This window comes from Anastrepha obliqua, chromosome 3 (genome assembly GCF_027943255.1).
Source record: "Anastrepha obliqua isolate idAnaObli1 chromosome 3, idAnaObli1_1.0, whole genome shotgun sequence".
Classification (NCBI taxonomy): Eukaryota; Metazoa; Arthropoda; class Insecta; order Diptera; family Tephritidae; genus Anastrepha; species Anastrepha obliqua.
Genome location: NC_072894.1, coordinates 142,128,230 through 142,142,248, shown reverse-complemented (window position 1 = coordinate 142,142,248; position 14,019 = coordinate 142,128,230). Strand labels below are relative to the sequence as shown.

At 34.3% G+C, this 14,019-nt stretch overlaps 1 protein-coding gene across 1 annotated transcript; it reads right to left on the bottom strand.

Annotated features, from left to right (window-relative positions):
• Positions 1-5,062: 5,062 nt before the first annotated feature.
• LOC129241219 (protein midgut expression 1) lies at positions 5,063-10,821 on the bottom strand. The gene is made up of 2 exons (XM_054877442.1): positions 10,483-10,821; positions 5,063-5,665 (listed from the first exon to the last, which is right to left on the bottom strand). Exons 1-2 carry the CDS (start codon positions 10,533-10,535, stop codon positions 5,467-5,469), a joined length of 252 nt encoding a protein of 83 aa, XP_054733417.1. The 5' UTR covers positions 10,536-10,821; the 3' UTR covers positions 5,063-5,466.
• Positions 10,822-14,019: the final 3,198 nt, after the last annotated feature.

Genomic DNA, 14,019 nt, shown 5'->3' with positions numbered 1-14,019 from the left:
TTACTCGTGGATAATGTAGTTTTCGAATGGTGAAAGAATTTTTAAAATCGGTCCAGTAGTTTTTGAGCCTATTCGTTACAAACAAACAAACAAAGTTTTCCTCTTTATAATACATATTAGTATAGATATGCCTGATACTCTTAGGACGATTTATACAAAAGAACAAAACTTGGACATATTCGTAAAAAATTATATTTAATGAACAAAAACTTTCAAATTCATTTCTGGAACTAGAGAACTTAAGGCAATAACGAAATAAGGCACAATTTCATGCAACAATATTATTCGTACATAGCCATATAAAGAATATTTTATTAAAAAAATAATAGAAAAAAACGAGTATTCAGTACTTTGTTGGGCCGCCTTCAGCTTTAACAACTGCTTCCAAAAGTCGATGCATACTCTTTACCGATACCTTGGTTTCATTAGCTGCAATTTTCTCCCATTCAACACTTTAATTACGCATTTTATGCTATTTTGTGCTTTCTGATTCTCCTCTCTAAGAGCTCCCAGACATGCTCAATTGGATTCAGATCCGGTGATTGATGTGGAGTTTTAAGCTGCTTACAGTGATAAATAAGCCCTTCTTGCACGAGATAGATGAGTGGTTTGGGTCATTGTCTTGTTGAAGCAAGAGCGCTTTAACGTCCAGTCCAAGTTTAACGGTACTTTCATGAAAATAATTCTTCAAAATGTTTAAATACAGATGTTTCTCCATTTTATTGTCAACAAAAACTATTTTTCCTACTCCAGATGCAACTATGCACCCCCAAACTTCTGCATTTCCTCTTCCATGCTTAACGGCAGGAATACGATTTTTTCATTCAGTTCTGTATTTTCTTTTCGCCAAACTTTTGGAGGGTCATCTGATCCGAAAATATTAAATTTCGACGTATCGTTGAATATGACGTTTTCCTAAAAAAGTCTGCCTCATTTATATAGTATAGTATCTTCTTTCTGTTAATATCTGAAATGTAGAGCTTGCGGCGTGCCACTCCACTATGATAAACAGCGTTTTGCAGACAATTACCGACTGTTTATGGGCTTACTTTTTTATGCAAAAAATCTTGAATATTTAGGCATAGTATCGTGGAGGTTATTTTTGGATTTTGCGCGACTGATGCGTTCCTCACGTGAAGTCAATATTTTTTGCCTTCCGGCTTGACGATGATTAGCTTCCAATTTACCAGTATTAACGTAATTAGCAATAACAATTTGCACCGTAGAATGCGATTTGTCAATTTCTTTGCCGATTTCGCGCAGAGACTTGTTTTCCAAGTACAATTTAATAACAATTCTACGCATTTCTAATGCTAAATCCGAACCTCGTCCCATTTAATCGAGATATTACGCGCAACTGAAACTGAATCGGCGATAAAAACTAAGAAAAACCAATCTTATTTCGTTTTCAGCAATATTAGTAAAAACACGAACGGTTTTGTCTGTTATATTTGTAGCAACAATATCATGAGCTGAAAGTATACGAATAAATGTTTTGCAGCATTTTGCTACGCCTGCCTGCTTTCCTTGGAACTCTTCAGGGCAAGGTGGATTTATTATAAATTCGCCTTGCTTTAGGGTTAGTTAAAAAAAGGGGAGTTTTGTTTGCAGCAATTCATTAGGAATGTAACATTCTTACCGTGACCCAAAAAAAAATTATATATATTGTCACAGCAAATATTTTGCGTAAAGCTAAAGTTTTGTACGTACTACGCAAGGTGTACGAATAAATTGTGTGACCACTGTATTTTTGTGTCGCTCAGTTTGTGCACTTCCCTTCTTTCTTTTCAAAAAACACCAAAACTTGGAAAAAGCCGTTTTACCACACAAAACGCACTGAATTTTAATAAATCAAATAATACAATTTTTCGGAACAGTTTGTATTTAACAAATATTCCAATACATCTTTTTTGTTGTGAAGAAGAATATTGAGCACACATATTTACAATATTTATGTCAATTATTCTCCCAAAGGTATACTTAAGTTATCAACTATTAAAAGGTCTTAAAATAAAGTTTATCAATTCTTTTGCAATCGAATGCTCTTCGTCGGCATCTGGGCTTTTGTGATAGATAAACTCTGCAAAACAGATTAAGAATAATATCGCTGAAGAGATCAGCACAATGCAACCGGTGGCACAAAATACGTTGTACCTACAGCCACTACAAAATGAAAAAGAAAAAAAAAAAAACAGATATTAATCTAACACTGTGAAAATAGTTTCTGAACTCTTTATTATAACAAAAATATACAACAAAAAAAATCTTGCTTACCAACACATAACACTTTATACCGATGCACAAAGGGCACTGCAGAACTTTTTTGGTTTCTTATTTTGCTATAAATATGATTGGCATTTGCGTTTTTGTATATCTTTTACAACACATTTTTGACAAAAATGTATTTACGTTTTGCGAGTGTCAGTTTTTTCAAAGCACTAAATACTTTTTAGCAGTGTTGATTTTGTATGTACTTAAATAAAGTTTTGGCGCGCTTCAATAGGAATAAAGGGGAATAAATATATATTAATGTAAATTAATATATTAATAAAATATTAGTTTGCGGAAAAAAATTCATTTTTTTCTCGGTAGATTCATAAAAAATTCTTTTGCTGCTTTTTTTTTGTTCCACCCAGTTGTGAGTTACAGGGTGTTAACAATGAAAGTCAACAAAGAGAAAATTCGGTACATGTTTCAGTTTTTCTTTGATAAACGCGAAAATGAAAGCCGTTGCAATTGTGAATGGTGCCGATACTGTAACGGCTAATTACGTGCAATTTGGTTTTGTCGATTCCGTTCAAGTATTTTTGAAAATAGTAGGTAAATAGTTTTCAAAATAATTTTCAAGTGAAATGGAAAGCCTTTGTACCATACTTAAGGTTAAATAAAAAGATGATACTAATGCAAATTCATTTTTTATTTATTTTTATCAAATATGTACTTCGTTAATGGTCACTTGTTGCATTTATCACATAAAAATGTTTCGTCAGTCATACATGCTTAAATAGCAAAGAATACAAAAGTAAATAAAATAAAATCCAAAATCACTTATAAAATAAAAATAAATCTCCACTGAATACTTGAAACTAAAATTCAAATACGTTCGCTGATGTGATGATTCGATCCCAGATTTAAGCGACTGTTTTAATGGTCCACCCAAGAATAATAGAAACAGGATTGTGCCCATCAGAGAGGGAGTGACGTCGCATTAGTTGAGTTGTGCAGTGTTGCCAGCTCTTCGCAATAAATTTAGTGTTTTTATACCCAAAATGTTTGGTGTTTGTTTCTTTGTTTTTAATTTAAAGCTACCGAAACTGTAAGTTAAAAAAAACTGTGTTATTAAACAAAAGAATGTTAAAAAAGGTCACTCTGAGAAGATTTTAGTGTTAATGAAAATATGTTGGTTCTTATAAAATTTGATATTTTAAAAGTGAAATTTTAATTTTTTGCCCCTTTTAACATAAGTTAATGCAAGAATATTAAATGTTCTTCTCTCAACACTTCTTAACATTGAAAACCCTTTTACACATTTTAAAAAGCGTTTGAATTTACTGAATGCGAATTAAAACCATAGAGGTGTAATCGTTTCTTCCGGTCATCAATCCTTAGTGGGACATAGGGCATCAAGAGGAGTATTTATAGTAAAAATAAGCAACAAAATACCAGAAAAAAATTTAGATCAAGCAAGGTGTTCCGCGGGGTAGTGTCCTTTCACCCTTGCTGTTCACCTTCTATCTATCGAAGCTCTTCCAACCACCAGAGGGAGTTGCCCTGCACGACTGAACGATAATGGCTTCGGGCAATGACATTGATGGCCTGTGCGCCAAAGTGAACGTCTACCTCAACTTTTCCCCACGAACGCCATGGCGTTCCTCTTCAGCACCTGGATAAAGGAGGTCAAACTGCAACTCAAGTTAAAAGTCAATGACACACCCACACCCACTGTTAACAATCCCAAAATTTTGGGTGTAACCTTTGGCAGTTTACTCTCCTTCTCTGCGCATACAACCGCAATTGCCACTAAAGTCCAAAATCGCAACAAGTTCCTCAAATCGCTTACCGGCAGTACTTGTGGCAAAAACAAAGAATTGTTGCTATCGACATTTAAGGCAATTGGCTGGTCGGTTCTAAAGTACGCTGCACCTGTCTGGTTGCCTGGCACGCAGTGGATAAAGTTCTAGACTTGCCAAAAGACTGCTATTCGGACAGCGACGGGTTGCCTCCTGATGTCCCCTCTTCAACGTCTTCACAACGAGGCACATATGTTCCCGGTAAAGGAGCACAATAAACTGCTCAGCAAGCAGCTTCTGTTAAGTTGCTACCGCAGGTTTCACCCTTGAAGACACCTGCTTGAGCCAAAGCCGCCTCCCAGGCACGTCAGGAGACACCTCCTCAATTACGCCGACGAGATCCAGGACAAAACGAACAGACATCTACTGGACCAGACAGTGTTTAGACAGACAATAAACGACATTCATCAGGAGACCACCACGACCTTCTTAAGCTCCCGGCCACCGAATGCCGTAATCGGAGTACAACCACTACCCACAGCAGATGAAGAGGTCCAGCTTCCTTGTGAGACCCACGTAATCTTGGCACAATTACGTTCTGGATACTGTAGCAGGCTAAACTCTTACCTATCCAGAATCGACCTCGACATACTAAACATATGTTCTGTATGTGAACGGCTTATTTGCTACTGCTAATATCGCTAATTGGCAGAATGCACTAAACGTTACAAAGGTGCGCGCATTCCAACAATGCCGATCGTGTGAACTTAAAGCGTTATTCTGGCATTAAATGATTCAAACCTTACTTAAGAGAAATGTCAACTCAGTTTGCCGATCGCTACTGTCAAACCATAGTTATCGTATATCGATAGTTCTCATGCTTCTAATAAAAGACCTGAAACATTTGTAGGCGCATTGATTAGACATAATAAACTTCCCCTCGTTTATCGCTAAACAATTGTAAATAAAATAAAAATAGTTTGCGAAAAAAAACTGAAGTATTTATGCCCCTGGACAATAAAACAAATTTAGATAAGATTAACTAAAGGCTTTACGCACTACAAAATTATTATTTACAATATTTTTATCAAACAGTTGCCGATGTGCATGCATACATATAAAAATATTCCATTTGTATTGGCTTCTATACAAAAAATTACGAACAACCTGCATACACTGACGGCCAAAATTCGCGTTGATTGATTACTTATAATTATTTTTTTAATAACGCTGCTCCACATTTTCTTTCACATATTGTAAAAAAATTTAAAGAAAGTTCATAGCACAGTCAACAAAAACAAAAAAAAAAAAGAAGAAAACTCAAAAATCAACGCAAATTAAAAAAAAAATTCTGACTAAACAGTTTGAAATTTTGATAAAAAACAAATGTTTTAGCATTGATTTACTAAATTAAAGAAAATTCCTCTAATTAATGTTAGAGTAAATTAAATACTGTTTAATCTTGTTTTTGGAAGTAATCCTTAAATGTCAGCGGCGCAGCAGTGATGGCCTCCCTTAACAGTTTTTGTTGATCGTCGCTGGAACTATTCTTGTGGTAAAATACTGTGAAGTACACGATCAGTCCGATAACGACAATCAGTCCAAAGAGTGAACATAAAATCCCTAGGACCATTTTTAGCGCGCATTGGCAGCAACTGTAAATGATAAAATAAAAAAACCTATTATATAATTTATTTTTATATAATATTTTACATGTTTTTTTTTGTAATAAATATGAGAGGTAATTTTGTGAGTTGAACACAATTCTGGGGACCAAAAGTGGCCATCAGGTCAGGCCAATAAAACACCGAAAGGAAAGCAGTCTCATGGCAAAAAAACAAAGAAAAGGAATTTTGTAGGTTTATGCAATCGCTTTAGAAAGTAAGAAACTCTATAGATCAATTATTTCATATATTATATTTATTCTATCTACTTAGTCTGGCCATAAATTCTGTGACAAATTTTACTATGCATTACGGACTTAACTAGTAACACAACTTATGGCAGGATTAAGTAATGTCTAGCTTAATTAAGTTTAAAGTTTTTTATAATATTGGTTTTTCTTTGCCATTGTAGTGATTAGAAATAAGATTATTTCAGATATTATATTTATTCTATCTACTTAGTCTGGCCATAAATTCTGTGACAAATTTTACTATGAATTACGGACTTAAGTAGTAACACAACTTATGGCAGGACTAAGTAAAGTCTAGCTTAATTAGGTTTAAAGTTTTTTATAATATTGGTTTTTCTTTGCCATTGTAGTGATTAGAAATAAGATTATTTCAGATATTATATTTCTTCTATCTACTTACTCTGGCCATAAACTCTGTGACAAATTTTACTATGCATTACGGACTTAACTAGTAACACAACTTATGGCAGGACTAAGTAAAGTCTAACTTAATTAAATTTAAATTTTTTATAATATTTGTTCCTCTTTGCCGTTGTAGTGATTTCCAATAAATCCACAAAAATTAAATTACACATATGGCAGATTAGCTGCAAAATTAACAATCAGCTGTCAAGACTGTTCTCAAAGGTTTTTCTTTATAAAAATTTGTTTGGGGGAATATTTTATTATTTTTGGTTTGTTTAATTATTATTAACGATTTTTGTAGTGTGAAATGTCACCTTCACAATGAGTATAAACTTTAAATTGTTTGATATACCATATACCTTACGAGATATCGATCACTACAACCATCTACCTAATGGACTTCTTTTTCTTTATATAAAAATACTTAGTAAGAACTTAAAATGTATGCAAGTAAAAAAAGTACATATTTCTGTGCACCTATTGTTTATCGGTGCTTCACTAATTACTCGAACAGTCATATGCGCTTAACAGTAAAAACGTTATCAACAATTTATAGCTTTCATACGTCTCAGCCATGTTGAGGAGTCGGCTTTTCGGTTTTCACATGTTTTTTCGATTGCCAAGTATTTAGTGGGCTATTCAATATAAAATGTATATTTCCAAGTGCTTTTATTGCAAGTGTTTCAAGGCTTGTAATGCAAGTGTCAATTTCAAGAGCAGATGTATGTATGTATGTAATGCGCTTATATTTGCATAAGAGTTCGCGCAGTAGAAGCGTAAAGCACAAATATTTATGGGTAAACAACTATGAGTAGTAGAGTTTGAATGGGACGAATGTACATACGTTGGCATACCCTGTAGATGTCCTGGTAGAAAATGTTATTGACCTATACCAATTTAGGGTAACGTTCGAGTATATTTTAATTAGTCATGACCTTGAGCTAGAAAGTAACAACTACAACAAATATGTAGGGGGATTGTAAGTTATTTTATGCGCCATTTCTATTCGCCTGTGACACCGGCTTAGCAATTTTTTCAATTTAAATCATCGTAAGCAAAAGGAGTCACTGAAGGTTCTTGACCTCAATATTCCTTTCATAATAACACAAATGTGTAGGTAAGTGCTTATACCTCTAAAATTCCTGCCTTCACTTCAATATTCATTTTATTACTAATATATTTATATGTACTTGTGTATGGTTATTAGCATTATTTGGCATTTAACGACAATTAAGGTGGAAATAGTGGTGCCGCTCCTTCGCAATAAGCTGTTCTGACCAAACATATGGACATCACTGTAAACGATTATAGGTGCTGCACCATAGCGCCATAGCCATAACCGTAACCGTATGTAACTATTGAATATTTATTTTTCCCCGTAACTGCAAGCAACTGTGAATAACTTTACATTTGTTTGGAATTTGCAATAAAAATTTGAATTTTAGAAATGAGCGACGAAAAATTAATTGACCTAGTGGAAAATTATCCGTATTTTAATATTGTCTTAATTCTTGTTGTTGTTGTTGGTGTTATAGCAGTAAAAACATTCTCCATACATGTACGGGGAGTGCTGCTGGAGTGACAGTCTTTGGCCGGATATATAGTAAATCCGGGTTGTTACGGTAACGTAGAACCGACTGTCGGGGGAACGGTTTTAACTCTTCTTCAATATCAGTTGTTCATGATTACGGCATGACTAATCGAAAAATGATGTAATGTTGCGACTGTGGTTATAGTTACGATTTTGGGTTTATGGCTACGGCCCCACTAATTGCAGCTTTACTGCTGAATTTAAATCTTTAAATAAAGACGTTATTTTCTCTCCTTAACTTTTATTTCGTGTAATGACGTTTCGCTCTTAGAGCAATAAATTTTAATTATCCACTGGGAACCTTCATGTTTCCTACATTTCTATACTGAAAATGTCAAACTAAATTATGCCAAACATAATTATGCTCGCCTAGTACTTATTGAGCGGACTATTAATGAATTTAATCAGACATCAAATTCTACCGACCCTGATTTTTATTTCACCAAATCAATATTGCTAAAACTTACTCTAAACTCAATGCTTTCGGTTATGAATTTTGTTAAATAGTCTGTGAGCGATTATTGCTTAATAAATTTAATATAATTAATAATTCAATACATTTATTGAGTTGTGGTACTAAAATACAAATTCGGTTGTCATTAAAATTTTTCTAGATTAATTTTTTTTTATTAGGGAATAAAAAAACTCAATTATTTTCTATTATTCAAGTGGAATGGCCCCATGGACAACATCAAATATTTATTCGCTCTGTTAATTAACTTACTCTTCGTCTTGGCCATACAATTATCACCCTCTCCCTACTTCATGGCGCTGAACCTTGGGGATGCCTGTTTTGCAACCTTTCACTTAGCTTGAATCATCTTTTGTCTTCCTGTTTTGCACTCCAACACCAGAGACATTATTACTTTGGTAATCCAGATCCTATTCAGTTACTAATACCTGACAAACTGACCTCCTTCGACGTATCTAATATTGTTGTTATTCATCATGTCAGTCGAAAGCCTCTGCTGGTGATGCCGTTATTTGTAAGTTTATATAATAATTGTATAGTGATGATAGTATAACATAATGTTCCTTTGCGACTATACCCCGACTATTCCACGATTTATCTCCGGGAAGTCTCCGACTAGAGCCCGACTACTCCCCGACTATTCCCTGACTTACCTCCGTTTAGTCTCCGACTAATCTCCGACTAGTTCCCAACTAAGCTCCGCCCGAACTAATCTGCGCCTAGTCCCCGACTAATCTCATTGCCATCAAAATTTCCTACTATTCTATTTGTTTGTTACCAAAATTTTTCGTTGTGTACAAGAGATCATTATCAAAACAGCCAGCTTTGCCAAAAGCACACCCACACATGCACTCACATATGCACACTCATTTCCGTTGTCAATTGAATACGCTGTGCCTGCTCTTGTGGTCCCAAGGTTAACTTGACAAACACTTGTCGCAGTGTTGGGGTTTTCGTGTTGTACCACTTCCGACTCCGCTATCTGATGTCGATGAGCAGAGCCCTCGCAGGCAGCCTTGGCTTCTGCCGACACTTGAGCGAATATCCTCACTCGCCTGCAATTATTGCGGCTCTCCGTTTTTGTAAATGGGTATTTGTGTTTTAAACCTCCTGCCAGGTGGCTTGAAGATTTCCTTCAGGGTTAACTGTTCCCTTTAGACATTCATTCACACAGACGGCATGTTAGGCATTTTAGCGGTATGTTTTCTTCTTCGCTGAAACTTCGGAGCCGTGTAGTCGTTACTTCTAGCACCACTCAGTGAGAGATGTCCGTGCGGGGTCGTGACTAGGGGCCACGGTGTTATCATGCCCGTCAACTCTGTATGAGAGATGCCCTTGTGGGCATATTTAATTTAATTTAATTTTTTTATTTCTTTTTATTTATTTTATTTTATTTTATTATTTTTATTTTTTTTTTATTATTACTTTTATTTCTTTTATTTATTTTATTTATTAATTTAATTTAACTTTTTATTTTTTATTGTTTTTGTTTTATTTTACCACACTTCATTTCACTTTATTTAATTTTTTTTTGTTTTATTTTAATTTATTTAATCTTATTTTTTCATTTGTTTTTATTTTTTTTTATTTTTATTTTATCTTATTTTTTTATTTATTTTTATTTATTTATTTTTTTTTTTTTTTTATTTTATTTTATTTTATTTTATTTTATTTATTCATTTAATTTAACTTCTTTATTTTTTATTGTTTTTATTTTACGACACTTTATTTTACTTTATTTAATTTCCGGACATATTTTTCATCTTTTTAAATTTTTTATTTCATGTTACTTAATTTATTTTATTTTATATCATTGCATTGTATTCAATTTAATTTTATTTATCGTTGTCTAACCTCTCTATTTTTCATCTACTTACATTCCCCTTATATGTATTTAGTACAAGGACTTATACACTGCTATCAATGATTGATCTATCAAAAATATATGATACATAAATATATACATATGTAAGTACATAAATATTACACAACTTCATGAAAAGCTCCCTTGTCCTCGCAAAATCTGAAGGCAATACTCAGATGGCACAGATATTTTGTATTTTTATATTATAATTAAAAAAACGCTTACCAACACACAACCTTTCCTGGACATTTTATACACTCCCACAAGGCGCCGCACATCTTGTCTGTTTTTGTTTATTAAATATTTCCAGTAACTTCAAAAAGCTCAATCAAAATTAATATTTGATATTATTGGAGCCGTAATTGTGAAACGAGAACAAGTTGCTTAAAGTATAACTTTTTGTTCCTTTTCGTTCGAGCGATAATTGTAAATCGTTTTCAGTGACTGACGAAGTTGTTAATGAGTTATTTTTTTTTGTTTCAACGCGCGCAAAATCCACGTGATGTCGTTAGCAATCACGAATCGCAAGTGGCGTGTGAATCAAGTACTTTTTGCTATAGTACCTACACGCAGAACGGTGTGATACACAACAAAAAACTATTCAATTTTATATTGAGTTTTGCTTTCATGTTCTAGCTGGGTTGAGTTGTAAGGGGGTATTCTAATCATTTTACAGTTTTTGACAATTTTTATTTTATAGTATTTTTTCATATTTTCTCTGCATAAATTTAACCCATTTACAGAACGTGGGGCCTTTATAGAAATTTGTATGCAAAAATTTATGGGACATTCACCCACACGACGCCCACCCATGAATCATGTATGCGAGAAACATATCCACCTCGTATGCATTACATCTGTTTTCTTGACAAATAAAATTCCATTCACAAATGAATGAATGGTTGCTTGAAAGCGAGCAACGTTTCCAAAACACTCTCCTTCTTGTCCAAATACACACCTCCACGTAGAAGTGGATGTGGACGCAAAGTGGTTAAATTTGAATTGCATCTATGGAAACATAACCGGAAATTGTTGGTCCTCAATAAAACTGAAAGTATCAAAAAACACAAAAAAAAAAATGTGTGCCTGTTAGTTTTTTTGATAAAATACTGCATATTTAAAAAACGTACAATTTACATGTTTGTTTTTTAGAAAATTTTCTGAAGTAATTAAATATAAAAATGCCTTAGTGAAAAAGCATATTATCTATATTTTACTTTTTAGCTTATGATATATGTATATATATTTTTTTAACATTTGTAAGCCCTATTCTACCATCCACCCAAAGCACATTTGCATATAAAAACATTTTCCCTACAAGGGTTAACTGATAAGTTCTAATTATCGCCTTCGCGGTGAGCTGATAAACAGAGAAATAATTGTGAGGGCTGATTCATTTAGTTATTGGAATGAAGATTGTGTATGTAAAGATACCCTTTGCTTATCGCTATCGATTTGATCGTAAAATTCAACGCATCGGCAGAAAGCAACACAAATACAAGCGGATACAGTAGGCTAAAAAAGTTTTGACACATTGATTTTCTTTTACAATATAACCAATGTTTTCGCAATTTTATTTTGTAAGCTCAAGGGCGAGTTAACTGTAAAAATACAAGTTATATTATGGCTTTATTTAAATTGTTTTATTTATTTTTCAATATTTTGATCTCAATTAGAAATAATCTTCAGGACAAAATGCAGTCTTGTTGCGTGTATAGTTTTTGGTATAATAAAAACCATTGGAATCAAGAATTAATTGAGCTACAAAACTACAAACCAGGAAAAAAGTTTCAAATTCTGTGTAAAAAGATCCAAAAGTTGATGAAAAAAATTTATGAATTTTTCTGAGTTTTAGACAAAGTTTGAAATTTCGATTTTCACGATTCTTAAGATACTAAAAACTATATTTTCCTAAAAAAGAAAAAAAATTAAGAATTCAATGAATTTTCAAATTCTGCGTAAAATATTCGAGATTTTGTTGAAAATTTAATGATTTTTTTCTTGTTGTATAAAGTTTGAAAGTGTAAAATATGTTGTTTTTGTTGTAGTATGAACTTTATTTTTATACGAAATTAACGAAAAAATTGGCAAGTAAAACATTGCGAATATTGTGAAAAAAATTCAGTGCGCCAAAACTTTTTTGACTTACTGTATATGTATGCCCACTTCAACGCATGACACTTATACATACATATATAATAATATGCACATGTACCTGTATGTATGCACGTCTATTTGTTGTGATTGTTGTTTATGGGATTCACCAAATTTCACCTTGCGTTTTGTGCAGCTTTTCGCAGTCATAAATATTCCATTTTTTCTTCAATTCGTAAATACTTACATACATACATTGGTGATGATTAAAGAGGTGAACTACTGAAATTAGATCTCTGCCCTTGTTGTTGTTGTCTCAGTTCACTAGGCCCTGCCCGTGTCATCAATCGTCATTGCCTAACTTATCTAACCATCTAACAGTAGGCCCAGGAAGCGTGCTGTTGGGACATGTTGCGGCCAGAGGGAAAGGGGTTTTAGGTGAATGGGTTTGAGAGTTCATGTGAATAGGTGGTGCGGTGTACCTTCACATGCCGGACATATATGAGTTTTTCGTGGTCGATTCTGGATAAGTAGGAGTTTCACCTGAGCCAAAGTGACGCACGTCTCACGAGGCAGCTAAAGCTCTTCGTCTGCAATGGCTAGTGGTGGGACTTCGATAACGGCATTCAGGGGCCGGGCGTTTACGAAGGTGGTGATAGTTTCCCGATGAATGGCGTGTAATGCCTGTCTCAAGCTTTCCAAAGTTGAAAGGACACCACCCTGCGACACACCTTGCTTTTGAGTCATCTAATTTCGAAAGAGGACAGACCATTGCCGACCACAAGATTGTTCCCGGATCTCCACTGCAGTTCCGGCGGGAATCTTGACCGTTGGATATCATTTAGTAGCGTGGAGTGGCTGACTGTACTGAAAACCTTCGACAGGCCCAACACTACTGGGGTAGTCCTCTCACGGTTTTGGTTAAGCCCGCGGTTGTCTTTAGTGTTTATGTTGGTGAGTGCTGTGGTGGTACTGTGCACTATACGTAAGCTTCAAGTGTTTTCACTAATGGGGAAAGGCAAGTTATCTGACGATAGGTCTCCCCTTGATTGGCGGCTTTCCCGCTGCCATTCTTATTGATTGGTTGCCATCTAATACTGTATTACATCCTTTCGCGTGACTTGACAATCATCTAACATACTAAATTAATGTCACTGCTAATGAACTTTTATCCCAGAGGAGGAAATCTTAATGCTTTGGTTAGTTGCAAGTTATAGCACATCGCTTACAGCACTCGTTTATGCCACATTGGAAAAGTCTACAAATCTGGCGTGTATTGCATTTCTCACAATCCCTAAAGACCGCCTCACCAGATACTGTACTTTTGAATGCTGTTAGTTAAGTATATACACATATGTAGAGAGAGGCCTCGAATGCACGATTTGTTTGGTTTAAAAACTGGTATTATTTGCTGCATTAAAGCTGGTTACTTAAGGGGGAAGTCTACTGTGACAAGGGAAAAAACAGGCTTATTTTCCGGATTTTATTTCTAACAAAATATTGCTCGTACATAAAATCTATTTAAACTCTTATCTTTATTACATATTTAAGTTTTTGAAAAAAAAATTGTAAGTCAAAATATTCAAAATGGCCGCTGTGGCACTTCTGCAAGCGCAGGTCCGCTTTTCTTAGGTGCCTAAACGGTGTACATGAAATCTTACGTTTCGG